The sequence below is a fragment of the Geotrypetes seraphini genome, chromosome 1, assembly GCF_902459505.1.
Source record: "Geotrypetes seraphini chromosome 1, aGeoSer1.1, whole genome shotgun sequence".
NCBI classification, from domain to species: Eukaryota; Metazoa; Chordata; class Amphibia; order Gymnophiona; family Dermophiidae; genus Geotrypetes; species Geotrypetes seraphini.
The window spans coordinates 177,527,394-177,541,974 of NC_047084.1; the positions used below are offsets into that span (position 1 = coordinate 177,527,394).

The 14,581-nt window shown below is 41.3% G+C and overlaps 1 protein-coding gene across 1 annotated transcript in view; it reads right to left on the reverse strand.

The window, feature by feature from the left end:
* Window positions 1–14,581, reverse strand: part of LOC117366815 (probable ATP-dependent RNA helicase DDX60) — a 288,878-nt gene that overhangs the window by 11,363 nt on the left and 262,934 nt on the right. Inside the window, exons 37-39 of the mRNA XM_033958734.1 lie at window positions 13,190–13,332; window positions 6,773–6,924; window positions 1,726–1,788 (exon numbers count right to left, since the gene is read on the reverse strand). Of these exons, the coding sequence (XP_033814625.1) occupies window positions 1,726–1,788; window positions 6,773–6,924; window positions 13,190–13,332 (358 nt within the window). The remainder of the gene's footprint in view (window positions 1–1,725; window positions 1,789–6,772; window positions 6,925–13,189; window positions 13,333–14,581) is intronic.

Sequence of the window (14,581 nt, forward strand, 5' to 3'; positions counted from 1 at the left end):
TCCACATGGGTGTCCTATACAGAATCATGTCTGTCCTAACGGACAAACGCCTAACCTCACTTAACCACCCTAATTCTCTAACCGGCATCCATGTCATAAACGCCATTTAGAGAATCGCGATACCACTGAGCTGATCATGGCAAGGGAATCTTCCTGCTGTGATCAGCTGAGCAGCAGTGGCAGGGAACCCCCGAACACCCCCCCACACACACACACAACATCTGTGGCAGGAGGGATGTCCACTTCCTCCCACCGCCACCCTTGAACCCCCCATACTGTCCTTGGCAAGAGGGATGCCCAATCTCTACTGCTATAAACACCTAAACAATCCCTGGTAGGAGGGATGCCCACTCCCTCCTGCCGGGGATGTTGTGAGTGGGGGGGGTTATTGGCAGGAGGAAGTGGAATCCCTCCTGCCAGGGATGTTGTGGGGGAGGGGGTGTGCCGGCAGGAGGAATGCTGAATCCCTCCTGCTGCAAACCCCTGAGCAATCCCCAGCAGGAGGGATGCCCACTCCATCCTGCTGGCACCCCCCTGAACCCCCCCAAAGCCCACCCGGACCCCCCCCCAATACCTTTTAACAGGAAGGCCGGCTAAAGGAATGCCTACACTCTCGGTTGGCAGGCCCATCTCTTCAGAATGATGGGCCTTCCCCTTCCCAGTGCATCCTGGGATACACCAGGGAGGGACCTAAGGCCCTGATTGGCTCAGGTTTTTAAGGCCCCTCCTATAGGAGGGGCTTTAGGCATCTTGGCCAACCGGAGTCTTAGGTCTTCTTTCCATTGTATTCTAGGATGCACTGGGAGTGGTCTAAGATTCCAACTGTCTAGATCACAGGTGTCAAAGTCGGTCCTCGAGGGCCGGAATCCAGTCGGGTTTTCAGGATTTCCCCAATGAATATGCATGAGATCTATGTGCATGCACTGCTTTCAATGCATATTCATTGGGGAAATCCTGAAAACCCGACTGGATTACGGCCCTCGAGGAGGGACTTTGACACCCCTGGTCTAGATCCTTATCGGAGTCTTAGGCCACTCCCAGTGCATCCCAGAATGCACTGAGGAGTCCCATGACTCCAATTAGCCCAGGCACCAAAGGTCCCTCCTATGGGAGGGGCTTTAGGCTCTTTCCCGGTACATTAGAGGATGCACCAGGAAGGGAAGGCCCGCCATTCTGAAGAGGCAGGCCTGTTGGCCAGAGGGATGCTGCTAGCTTTCCTGTTAAATGTACAAGTAAATTACCTCAAAATGCTTTAACGTGTTTTGTGGTAAACCTTTTTTCTCACATTAAGGCCCTCTTCTACGAAACTGCGATAGCAGTTTTTAACACAGAGATCCGCGCTTAATGGCCCGCGCTGCTCCAGACACTCATAGGAGCATCGGGAGCAGTGCGGGTCATTCAGCGCGGCTCACCGCGCTACAAACTGCTAGCGCAGTTTGATAGAAGAGTCAGTAAGTTTGAGCTACTGCCTAACACAGTTTAGTAAAAGGGCTCCTAAGTGTACTAGAAGGACTAGAAATTTTAAGTGTGGCTATGTAATGTCTGATGAATGGAGTTTTGTCTAATGATATTATAAATGTGATATTGTGAGCAGCTTAGTTTATTACGTGGATTAGGAATAGTATTTATTTATTTAAAATAACATAACAAGTGCCTGCTTAATAATTTCTTAAGACTGTTTAGAATATATGGATCTGCATGATTTTTTTAAATGCTATACTGTACCTGACAGATCTAATGAGAAGGCAAAAATCTCTAAGCATGTAATAAACTTCTCCTTCATGAATCCTATAAAAGAAGAATGTCCAGGTTAAACATTTTAGAGTTCAGTATTCAACATTACAGTGCATGTAATCTTTCATCTAAGCGTAAATTTATTAATTGATCAGCTTCAAGCAATAAATTTAATATTGAGAAGAGTACCTGAGTTAGTTATTTAACATGTATGAAACACAGATAACCAACCTACCAGTGCACACTTGTTCCTTCCATGCACCGGTGAATAAAGAAACATTTTTATTTTGCAAAATTCTCATTTCACCCCCTTCCCCTCTCATCTGCTTCTATGGAATATGAGAACTGTTGGAGCCACAAAACACTGCATCAACACAGCATCTCATCAGAAACAAATCCACATCCGCAGCTCAAAGCCCCAACTCAATTTTCCATCCTTCTTTCCTTCCAAGACTTTTTATGTAGATTGATCTCTTCATCATCCATATCACCCCATCCCACCCCAGCCATTAAAAGGGCAATGCTATAACTAGGCACCTGAGGATATGTGCCCCATTATATAAGTACCCCAAGCCCTATTATATAAGGGCACATATAAGTGCTTGGGGACCTATATGTGGAAGGAACATGGGCAGAGCTTCCAGTATGTAACAAAGAATTCTGTAAGTTATACACACATTTAGGTGCCAGTAGTTACACTAGATCAATTTTTGGTGCATCTTCAAGTGCCTAAATGTAAGAACACTGATACTGGGTTACACTAGAATTCTATAGACCACTTACAAAGAGGCACCCATTTACAGAATTACTATCTAAGTGTTTTTTTAAATTATAATTTCCAATATTCCTTTTACAGTACCGGTAATTCCTTCTGCACATACCTTCTACGGTTAACATACGAAATGGGTTTAAAAAAGATTTGGAGAAGTTCCTGGAGGAAGATTCCTTATTCTGCTATTGAGACAGACATGGAGGAAGCCACTGCTTGTTCTCGGATTGGTAGCATGAAATGTTGTTACTATTTGGGTTTCTGGCAGGTACTTGTGATCTGGATTAGGATACTGGGCTAGACAGACCATTGGTCTGACCCAGTATTGCTAATCTCATGTTTTTATGTACCCTTCCTAACTCTTGCACACTTTGGGGTGGATTCATTTGTGCCCTTTCCATGCTGCTATCATATCTAGTTCTTTAAGCCTTGCACAAAATCAGATTTTGTGATAATATTCTCCTGATTCTATCTAGCTGCGATTAAACTTCTTGTGGCCACCAAACAGTATGAAAGATTTATTCATCTTTAAATCTCATCTTCCCAGAGAATATCCTTTAACAAACACCTTAGGCACCTGGACCAACCGGAATCTTAGGCCTCCCTCCCAGTACATTCTATGGAAGGGGCCTTATGAGCCTGGGCCAGTCAGGGTCTTAGGCCCTTCCCAGTGCATCCTACCAGGAAGGGGAAGACCTGCCATTCTGTGGAGGCAGGCCTGCCAGCCGGAGGGAGTATGCATCCCTCCGGCCAGCCCACAAGTAAAAGGTAGGGGAATCTGGATGGGCTTGGGGGATGTTAGGGTGAGGGGAGATTTTCAGGGGGGTTCTGGCAGGAGGAACTGGGCATCCCTCCTCCCGGTGATCTTCGGGTGATGGTAGCAGGAGGAATTGGGCACTCCTCCTGATGCAGGCATTCGGGGGGGGGGGGAGGCAAACCACAGGACTCAGCCCTTAGTGCGTTACTCTTTAATCTGCATATGTTATCATTAGATGAGGCCCCATATGCCAGATCGTCCAAGTACCGATAATCAAAGCTTGTTTTAGATGTATCTAAATCAAGATCTGCGTTTCGACAAGATAGTCTTCTTCAGGGGTCCCTGAAAGTTCTATGGTGGTAGATATGTGGAAAAACTGAGTCGTAAGAAAAGCGCTGCTTGAAACCAAAGCAATAAGCAATAGGACTTTCAGCAATTCACTGTTTTTATCCAGCTGTTATCCGTCAGGTTTTCTTGCATTGATACATTACAGATTAGGAACATAGAGGTAGGCCATTCTCAAAAAAACCTAATTTTGGACGTTTTTTTTGAGAATGGACATTTTCCCTGCTGCTACTTTCAGCGTTTAGGGCCTTAGGCCAAAAGGGGACTTAGACGTTCTTTTTAATTATGCCTCTCCATGCTTTTTAGCATGCACTAAACATGCGCTAAACGCTAACACGTGCATGTTATCTTATGGACGCATCAGCGCACATGTTGATTCAACGTGTGCTAAATCCGCGCTAAAAAGCTTAGCGCGCCTTTGTAAAAGAGGACCTTCATTTCTGAATTAATAGAGTTAGGGCCCCTTTTACAAAGCTGCAGTAATGATTTCCCCTTGCCAAATGCACCGAAGTCCATTCAGTCCCTATGGGCTGTCAGTGCATTTGTTGCAGGAAAATTGCTACTGCGACTTTGTAAAAGGAGCCTTTAAATATTTCCAATTCCTCTGAACCAGTCGAAACCTAAGGATCCAGCAGAACCAAGGGCAAGCAATTCCAAGAGGGAAAAATATGCCCCAGTGTGCTGAAAAGTTCTCAGCCCAACCAACTTCCTAAATTCTGAGTATTATTTTATTGTGCAGTGCCAGTTTGCAGAATCGTAATGCTGTGTTTTGACATTATTTCAGATCATTAATTGAACCATGTCAACAAAACAAAAGTGTGGAATTTTCAAGTTTGGAATTCTGAGCTGTCATGAAGTTCCTATTCCTGCAGAAGAAAACTCCAAAGGATATCCATGAATGTATGATGCAAACATGGAGTGACAAATGCCCATCATACTCCACAGTGGAGAAATGCTGTGCAAAATTTTAGTGTGATTTCAAGACCAAAGAAGCAGCAAGGTGTCAAATCCTGAAATTGTTGACCACATCCATAACCTATTTTTGGCAGATCGGCAAATATCAGTCAAAACAATTGCTGAGATACTAAAGATATCTAGGGAATGTGTTGTGTATATAACTAACAAGCAGCTGGGTATATGTACACTTCCAAGTTGATTTTGAAACATTTTTAGCGAGCTGGTGCCAACTTATTGAAATGACTAGTTAGGTTGATGAAATATTGGTTACACCACTATGAACCTGAGACAAAACAACAGTCCATGCAATGGCGGCAGTCAGGTTTTCCAAGGCAAAGAAAATTCAAGACATAAGAACAGCTTTACTGGGTTAGACCAATGGTCCATCAAGGCCAGTAGCTCGTTCTCACAGTGGCAATCTAGGCTTTCCCAATGTCAAGTATATGGATGCAATTCTGGTGATCCCTACCTACCAAAAAGGGGAGCACAAGTAAAAAAGATAGCCAGGAGGACAACATAGATCAGGTAGGAAGAACGAGAGGACACTCTCTAAAGTTGAAAGGGGATAGATTCCGTACAAACATAAGGAAATTCTTCTTCACCCAGAGAGTGGAAGAAAACTGGAACGCTCTTCCGGAGTCTGTTATAGGGGAAAACACCCTCCAGGGTTTTAAGACAAAGTTGGATAAGTTCATGCTAAACTGGTGAGACTGGACTCATTTGGAGCACTGGTCTTGACCTAGGGACTGCCGCTTGAGCGGACTGCTGGGCAGGATGGACCACTGGTCTGACCCAGCGGCGGCAATTCTTATATTCTTATTTTCATAGAGCCTGAAAAGAGATTAAATCATGACAGGTGTAGAAAGGAAGCATGGAACTGTTATTCACTCGATGAAACTGATCCAAAAGTCAGCAGGAAAGATCATGGCCACAGTGTTTGGGATCAGGAAGATGTTGTATCTTCCAAGGGGGCCAAAATACAGAATACTACTGTAACTTGCTGTGCCAATTAAAGGAGGCATTGAAAGAAAAAAAGGTGAGGGAATCTGTGGAAAGGAATTCCCTTTTTGCAAGCCAATGCACCTGCTTATAAGGCTGGCAAAATGATGGATGTTTTACTGCATAAGGTTTCACTGCATAGACTATCCACCCTACTCATCAGATCTTGTTCCATCTGATTATTTTCTGTTTCCAAACCTTAAAAAGAATTTGAAAGGCAAGTGATTCAGAGGTGATTGCAGCACAGGAGCAGTATTTCAGTGACCAAACATCAGAGTATTTTTTGGAAGGTTTACAGAAACACCAGACACGATATGCCAAGTGTGCTGAACTTAGGGGTAAATATGTGGAATAACTTGTAAATTTCATGGCTCCATGTCATTCCCTTCTTGGTTGGGCTGTGTTCTTTTCGGGCTGTGTTCTTTTCAGCACCCCTTCATATGTGTTTTGTCATAGCTGATCAATATTTAAAGATGAACCCCTTTTCATCTCTTAAGTACCTTCTACAACATATTACTCTTCAGACCCTCAGAAATGCCAGCAGATGTTCAATAACGTTTCATACCATCTGGCTTTATTCATTCAATCTTTGCCGGGTCACTTATAACAATATTTTTACGGTTGACTAACTTAAGTAAGATAGAATGAATTTAACTTTCACTTAACTTAGGTGGTTGTGGTATGGGATAAGTGTGCCTACCACAACCACCTAAGTTAAGTGAAAGTTAAATTCATTCTATCCTACTTAAGTTAGTCAACCGTAAAAATATTGTTATAAGTGACCCGGTGAAGATTGAATGCATAAAGCCAGATGTTATGAAACGTTATTGAACATCTGCTGGCATTTCTGAGGGTCTGAAGAGTAATATGTTGTAGAAGGTACTTAAGAGATGACAGTAGGGGTTCATCTTTAAATATTGGTTTGAAGACTACCTTCTAGTAGTATATTGTGAATTGCAGAACATTAATTTGTCATAGCTGATAGCACAAATTTTACTAGAAAATAAAGAAAAAAAAAGAAAGTAAGCATTTGCGATAGATTAAAATGATCACTGAAGGCCAGGTGCCTGGGCTGTTTTTTTTATTTAATATTTTTTTTCTTTCTATTTTCTATATTTTGAAAATCTCAGTGATACAACAGCCAACAGTAAGGATAAACTTAGACTCGGTGATGAATTAAACCCAAAATTCGGATGACACGAGCTACATACTTATTCTCTTCTGCTATTATCTTTAGAGATCCATGCTTGTAGAAGTCAAGTGCATACGCGTTCAATATCTTTTTCTTGCCTCGGCAATCAAATTTCTCCAACCAAATCACAGGAATGTTTTTGGCACTGATGCCAATTGTCCGTAACATAATCTGTGTGAAAACAGCATGCAAGAGCGTATTACATTTTAAATATAGAATTGTACATATCCTTGAATTAAGAGCACTCACACGTTTTTAGGTTACTACTACTACTATTTATCACTTCTATAACGCTGAAAGGCATATGCAAATCTGTACATTCTGAAATTTAATAGACTGTCCCTGCTCAGAAGAGCTTACAGTCTAACTTGGACAGAAAGACATGATATATAGGGTTGGGGATCCAGAACCCAAGGTGAGAGGAGTTAGGAGGTGAAAGTAGGTTAGTTATGCTATTTGGGCGTCATTTATTATTTACAATATATCAAGGTTTGGCATTTCAATATAGTTGATTGGACTACAGTCAAAATAATTTTAATTGGGTTAACCTAACAAAACTTATGAACTTGTTTACTAAAATGCTCTTAAGTTTTTGTTACTTACTGCACATTTATTTATTTATATTAGTGCTGCACGTCGATTAAAATTTTTAAATGCATGATTAATTGCATAATATTCCCTCCTCTCATCTCTTCCTGTACAGTGCAATATATACCCCTCCCCCTTTTTACTGAGCCGCAATAGAGGTTTTTGCTGCGGCCTAGAGCACAAAATGCTCCAGTGCTCATAGAACTCCTATGAGTGCCGGAACAATGTTGGAGCATTTAGTGCCCCAGGCTACGATAAAAACCTCTACTGTGGCTTAGTAAAAGTGGGTCATAGATAGCAGATGTATATTCTTAAAACTGACATTTTTCAATTACTAAACTAATAATAAAATTATTTATCTTCCTCACAGTCCTCTCCCTTTCGTGCTCATTCTCACTCTTCCCCCTGTAGTCTTGTATCTTCCCCTCTCTCCAGCCCCTCCTAATAGTTCTGCATTTTACCCTTTCTTCCTGCCTCCTTCCCCCAATTCCAGCACTACTCCCTCTGCACCCCTGTCCAACACCTCTCTCTCTGCTCCCCCTCAGTCCAACACCTCTCCCTCGATCCCATCCCTCGATTCTCAGCCAGCCTCCTTTTACTAATGCACGCTAATCGATTTAGCGTGCGCTAAATGCTAACACGTCCATTATATTCTATTTAGCATGTGCTAAATTGGCTAGCGCACCTTAGTAAAAGAGGGGTTTGTTCTTTATAATAGTCTCTACCATTTTGCTTTGAAACAACATCAAGCTCACTAGTTTATCATTTCCCGTATCACCTCTGGAATCATTTTTAAAAATTGGCAATAGATTGGCCACCCTCCAGTCTTCTGGTAACATATAATGGGGATGCTCTTGTTTTGAGCAAATTTTTCTAAAATCAATGCTCCCACTGGATATGCCACTTGAACATCCCACTTGAACATCCTTCTACACATTAAAAATGCTCTTTGTAAAATATAAAGTGAACTGAAAACTTTCTCAACTGGATGTTTCAATTCCTTCCTTGATATTCTATGTAAAAACAGGGATTTACATTTAGCACAGCATTTTTTTAAAATTTTTTTTTTAATGTCAGGCCCATGATGCTCAATTATATTATTACAGGATTGTTCTGGGAGGATTGGTGTTGTAATATAATTTTTCTTGAGTTTAATCATATAAAAATTATAGTTGAGAATGTAGTTGGTAAGTATGGATGACTAGAAAACACATCTTCCGAACTTGCCCAAAGTCCAACCCTTTCTACCTGGAGGTGTGCTGGCATAAGATTGTAAGCTGTGAGCACGTTTTAAAGCCAGACTGGTACTATAATTAAGGTTTGTTGTAGGCTGGGGTAGAATGTAGCCTGTAAAGGGTGCCTAGCATGTGAGCAGCTGTAGAAACTGATAGTGGAGACTCCCATTTCTTTAATAAGGCTTCCTTCATTAATTTATATAAAGGAAGTTTAACACAGTCCTTCTGCCAGTTTTCATAATTTAAAGCCTCCAAGAGCTCCGTTCGAGGTTCCTGTTCAGATTCCATATAGATAGGAAGAACTAGTCTCATCTTTAGAATGAAAGCCGTAAATGAGAGGCTTTCAAGTGGGGATTGTCTCCTAGGAAGAGGAGGTGAAGGCTCTCATGCAATACCATAAGATTCTTTGGCAGATAGGTCGACCTTAGAAGAGTGAATAGAAAGATCTAAGTCGACTTCCTCAATGTTTCTTCTTATGGAATGTAACATTGAGCATCGAGGAAAGCAACATTGAGAATGCCTTGATCGAGATGATGAGTGCTTGAATGAGGCATGGGAAGTATGCCTGGATGTGAATGACACTGAGGAGAAGATGTATATTGAGACATCGAGCTTTGGCATTGTGTAGGCAATCAATGTTGAGGTAAGCTTGACATTGTGATATAGATTGACAAAGGTGTTGAAGGTCAACATTGTGAAGAAGATTGACGTTGAGGTGTTGGAAGTTGTGAAGCAGACTTGATTCCTTGTAGTCAGTTGATCTGAGATCTGCTGCATCGTTGGAAGCAGTGTTTGAGACTGTAACATAGATGCTAATTCCTGCTGCAATAATACATTTAGTTGTTCCTGTAGCGTAAGTGCCAGTACCAATGCGGACAAAGGTATGGTCGGCTCAGATTGACGTTTAAAGTTTCACAAGAGTCAGAAGGAGGAGGGTGCCTAACTGGTAAGGGCATCTTTAATGATATGGTGCGGTCCGGATGTTAATGCTTCTTAGGTGTTGAAGCAGTTGAAGATCATTTAGAAAGGGAGTGATGATACTTCTTAGTTCTTTACGGAAGTCCTCCAATGTCAGTTGCACTGAAGAAGAGGAGACGGAGCCTCCCCAAGAAAGTACCGGCAGTTGAGAAGTCAACGCAGATGTCAATGTTGACATCAATGCTGGCGGTACTTGTAAAACTGGAATAGAGTCTCCAAACATTCGATGTAGACCTGAAAAGTTTTTCAAATTAAAGCAGCCTAACCTTAAGAGCCCATTTCTGCAATCGACCACAGAGGTTACAAGAAATGTCCAGATGGTCAGGACTAAGACACTGCATACACCAGCTGTGAGGGTCTGAACTGGAAATAGTTCTATTACATCAAGAACACTTCTTAAATCCTCTAAGTGTGGGGGACATCAATGGATAGACCACTGATACTATGTTAAAAGGCTCAGTTGTAGGGAAGGTTGAGCGGAAATGTAACTGAAAATGTGTTCACACTCCTGGCTAGGAGGAAAGTGGAAAACCACCTGGAGGCCTGGAAAAAAAAAAACCCTCAAAAAAAAAAAGAAAAATGGGTAAAACTAGAAAGAAAACAACAAACAATGACAGAAAGAAGTGCAGTAAGGCACAAAAAAATTTGATAAACATGTGCACACCGAAGAGAGTGAGCAAATATGAATTTGCTCCACGGAAAATGAAGAACTGAAGATCCTGCGAGCTAACGTGACACATGTGATATAGACACACATGACACATGTGGTATAGACACTGCTAAAGTTTTTAAAGTGACAGTATACTTTGGTACATGTCCGTGCTGGGCTCCGTGGAGGATGTCGCCCATATGTGAGAATATATTGCCTGCTTGTCTTCAGAGAATAAATTTAGCAGCTTCCTTCATTGCAGAGGTATCTGAAGAGTTTTCAGCACCCACTGATCCAAAAAAATCTACCAGATTCATTTCTTTCAATGGATTCCAACTCTGGGATTCCAGTCAGTTGACTATTGCTGTGCTTACAATGATTCTCAAAATCTTCCAGTTTCAGTTTGAATCTCTGCAACTTCTCTTATAATTCTTTAACTTGTGAACGTGTTTCTGTTAGGCATTCCTTGGAATCATCTACATGTTTGTTTGTTTATTTCTCACCCGCCCTTATCCAGGGTGAGTTACATGTTAACATACAAAATAAAACATGAACATTTATCATACAAAACACTTCAAGGACACACTATAACAAATTGCATACTTACATATCAAATCAAATTATATATAACATACACATCGCATTAACGACGAATATCATTTAAGGCCAAAACTGGCCAAACCCACACATACATCAAAATATAAAATTCCATACGTCATACAAGATGCCTCGCTAACAGACATCATTAAACCAAATAAAACCAACCATACCATCGAACGCCTCCTTGACCAGCACTCAAGAGTCATCACTCCTTCTCCCTCAGCCAAATTCAAACCCTATATTTCATTTCACAGAACAGATGTCTTTTTAGCAGTTTCCTAAAGTTCTGTACATTTTGCTGCTGGTTAATGTCTTTCCATATTTCCTGTTCTAGCCACATACTCCTGAAAAGTTTGTGAAGTGGTCTACGTTTGGTCTGAGCAATGCACAAATTTACAATTTAAAGCTTGTGCCACCCCTGCTGTCACTTGCTGGTGCATTCTCTAACGTTTATTTTCTCTTCTGGTTGCAACTTTTACCTCTCTAACTTCTGTAATTTACTCAACATATTCCCTGTTATTTTGCTCAAATATTTGTCCATATAGCTTGTTAGTCATCCATCTTATTGTGCCAAAGGCATAAATTTTCACTCTTACAGTTGTAAAAGTGGCCTTTAATAGCTTTTGAATTATGATTATATCTATTTCCATTTCTGCTTCAAAAATCAGTCTAAAGAGTTAGATTTTTGTAGTTTTCTGAAGTCTAGGAGGCTGTGACGTAGCAAGGGTAGGAAGTGCATGAGGCGGTGGCACCCCCACCCCATATCCCCCTCTCTTCCCCCTGCTCCTTTTCCACCCCCCACACCACACTCGCACCCAACCTTCCCCCGTACTTCTTTAAATCTTCGCCAGCATGAGTAGCTTCTTTCACCTGTTGCTTGTGCCGGCATTGACTTTCCCTCTGATGTCACTTCCTGGCCCCATGACCCAGACTTGATTTCAGAGGGAAGCCAAGCCAGCGTGTGCAGCAGGTTGGAAAAGTTGCTTGTACTGACAAAGATTTAAAGAGTGGATAGCATAGCTGGTTTTAAGAAAAGGTTTGGCAATTTCCTGGAGAAAAAGTCCAATGTGTATTATTGAGAAAGACATTGGGGGGGGGGGGGGGCGCATTGCTTGCCCTGGATCGGTAGCATGGAATGTTGCTACTCTTTGGAGTTTTGGAATCTTGTTTACTCTTTGAGATTCTGGAATGTTGCTACTCCTTGGGTTTTGGCCAGGTACTAGGGACCTGGATTGGCCACACTGAGAACGGGCTATTGGGCTTGATGGACCATTGGTCTGACCCAGTAAGGCTATTCTTATGCTCTTAGGTAAGGGGGGCAAGCATGTTGTGGCAAGGGGGGGGCAGAGAGGTACTGGTGCCCCCACCAAGACAGCACCCAGGGTGGTCAGCCTCCACTCCCACCCCTTCCTACACCACTGCTAGAAGGTTAGTTGCTAGTATGATGTTCGGTGGTAGAGATTTTAACATTTTGACTGATCCTGTGGAAATGGCTATGAGGGAAACAGATGTTATTGTGCATCAGTATAAGTAGGTGAGGGAAGGGAGCTGGGACTTGATACGTTACCTCTTTATGGTTACAATCAAAGCGGTTTACATATTATACAGAGGTACTTATTTTGTACCTGGGCAGTGGAGGGTTAAGAGTCTTTCCCAGAATCACAAGGAGCTGCAGTGAGAATTGAACTCAGTTCCACAGGTTCTCAAGCCACTGCACTAACCACTAGGCTACTCCTTGTCTTCTATAGCCTATTGGCAGCAAATGTAAAATGCAAAAAAGTATGCAAGGGGTAACACTAATTTTCTTCACATTCAGTAGCATATGAGCTGCAGCATTTTGTAGGCTCTTATTATTACAAAATGAATACCATAGCTCGTGTGAAACCTCATAAGCTGTGCTATTCATGACAAGATACTATCTCAAGAAGTGATATCTATCCTCCCTGGGAGCATTGGGTTGCTAATGGGAGTGTGTGATGCAGTGGTTAGAGCTACAGCTCCAACACCCTGGAGTTGTAGGTTCAAATCCTGCACTGCTCCTTGTGATCCTGGGCAAGTCACTTAATCCCCCAGTGCCCCAGGTACATTAGAAAGAGTGTGAGCCACCGGGACAGTTAGGGAAAAGTGCTTGAGTACCTGAATAATTTGTAATCTGCAAAGAATTGTGGGATATGCAGAATATAAATAAAAATAATGTGTGACCCAGGGAAGAATTTGAAGGGTTTAGTGCATTCCAGAAGTACCCTCCACCATAATCTCTCATCCATAAGTGCCTGAACCCTCTTGTGTTCTGCAATCCTAGGTATTTTGACAGTGAATATACATGTCAATATCTTGGTCTCAAGTTAATTTTCTTAGCACTTTTCCAAAGCCCATAAATACTTACACTGTTAACATTTTCTGCATGAAATAAATCATAATCCATGTTTCCTGACAGACAGGCAAAAGGTGAGATAGATGTTCTATTTTCCTTGCAGCTCATTAAACGGGTCACCAGTTCAGAATTGTTAAATCTTCTACCTGCAAATTCTTAACAAAAATAAGAATAAGAAAATCTATTTAGGTGTCTATACGCAATGCCAGAAGTCTAAAAATTAAGACAGGACAACTAGCATTAAGTGAAAATATAAAAATAGGTATCTCAGAGACCTGATAGAAAGGAAGAAAGAGGATAAACGATGGGATACAGATACCAGGATACAAAATATATTAAAATGATAAAAGATTGAACTGGTGGTTGGGGTGCCACAATGGGAGCAATTCTATATTTAATCTATATATCCACTGTTGTTCCTTATAATTAAGTGTTCTCTCTATATTTCCTCCCCCCTCCCTTTCTTGATCTGATCCACCACCCACCATCTAATGTCATCTACAGAATGTTTAAACCGGACCCAATGGACCACTAATGGCGCTTGCATATTCTGAGTAGAAATCCTGGACTTGTGTTTATTTAGTCCAATGTAAAAGAAATTATCGGGGCAAACTACGGCATATACAATGTTATTGCTGTTACAATCCGTATCAGCTGTCGATTTTATATTTATGCCCTTACCCGGTACCACCCATTTGTCACCCTCAATAGTCTTATTGCACCACTGGCATCTACCACATTTCTTATGATATGCATCATATGTATTAGTCCAACAAATAAATACAAGTGAGAGATAAGAAATAAATAACTAAATTCTAGAAAAAAAAAATATCACAAGAGAATTTGAAAAAACAAAATACATAAATAAATCAATTTAATTGATTGTGTTCAGTGACGTGAACATACTTTAAATGCCAGTGGAAGGCAAGAGGATGTTCGACTCTTACATCATGGCACAGGCCCTCCCTATCTCCATTAATTAAATACTTATAGCAAGTGATCTCATATAAATGTAAAGTATATGTGGAAAAAATGAATTACTTATCTTGAATGAGTCAACATAAACTCTTGCAATTTTATTGTATTCCAAATGGAGGGCACTAAACAAAAAATGTGTCATAAGTCCTTAACCAACTGGAAAAAAGATTCCGCGTGCTCCCAAGTCCCACTTTCTCCACAGTGTAATTTAAAAGTGCAGGTAGTTCAATATAAGTCTAAGCTCATAGAGTTCATCATCCAATAAATATATAGTCAATTCAAAACATATACAACTTCCTCAGCACAGATCGTGTTTCAAAAAGCTCTTTCTCAAAGAGGAAGAAAAGCGCGGGTGAGGAGCAGAGACTGACTTTACCAGGCTCAGTGGAATAATGACCACCGGACGAAACTAAATTTCTGAAAACT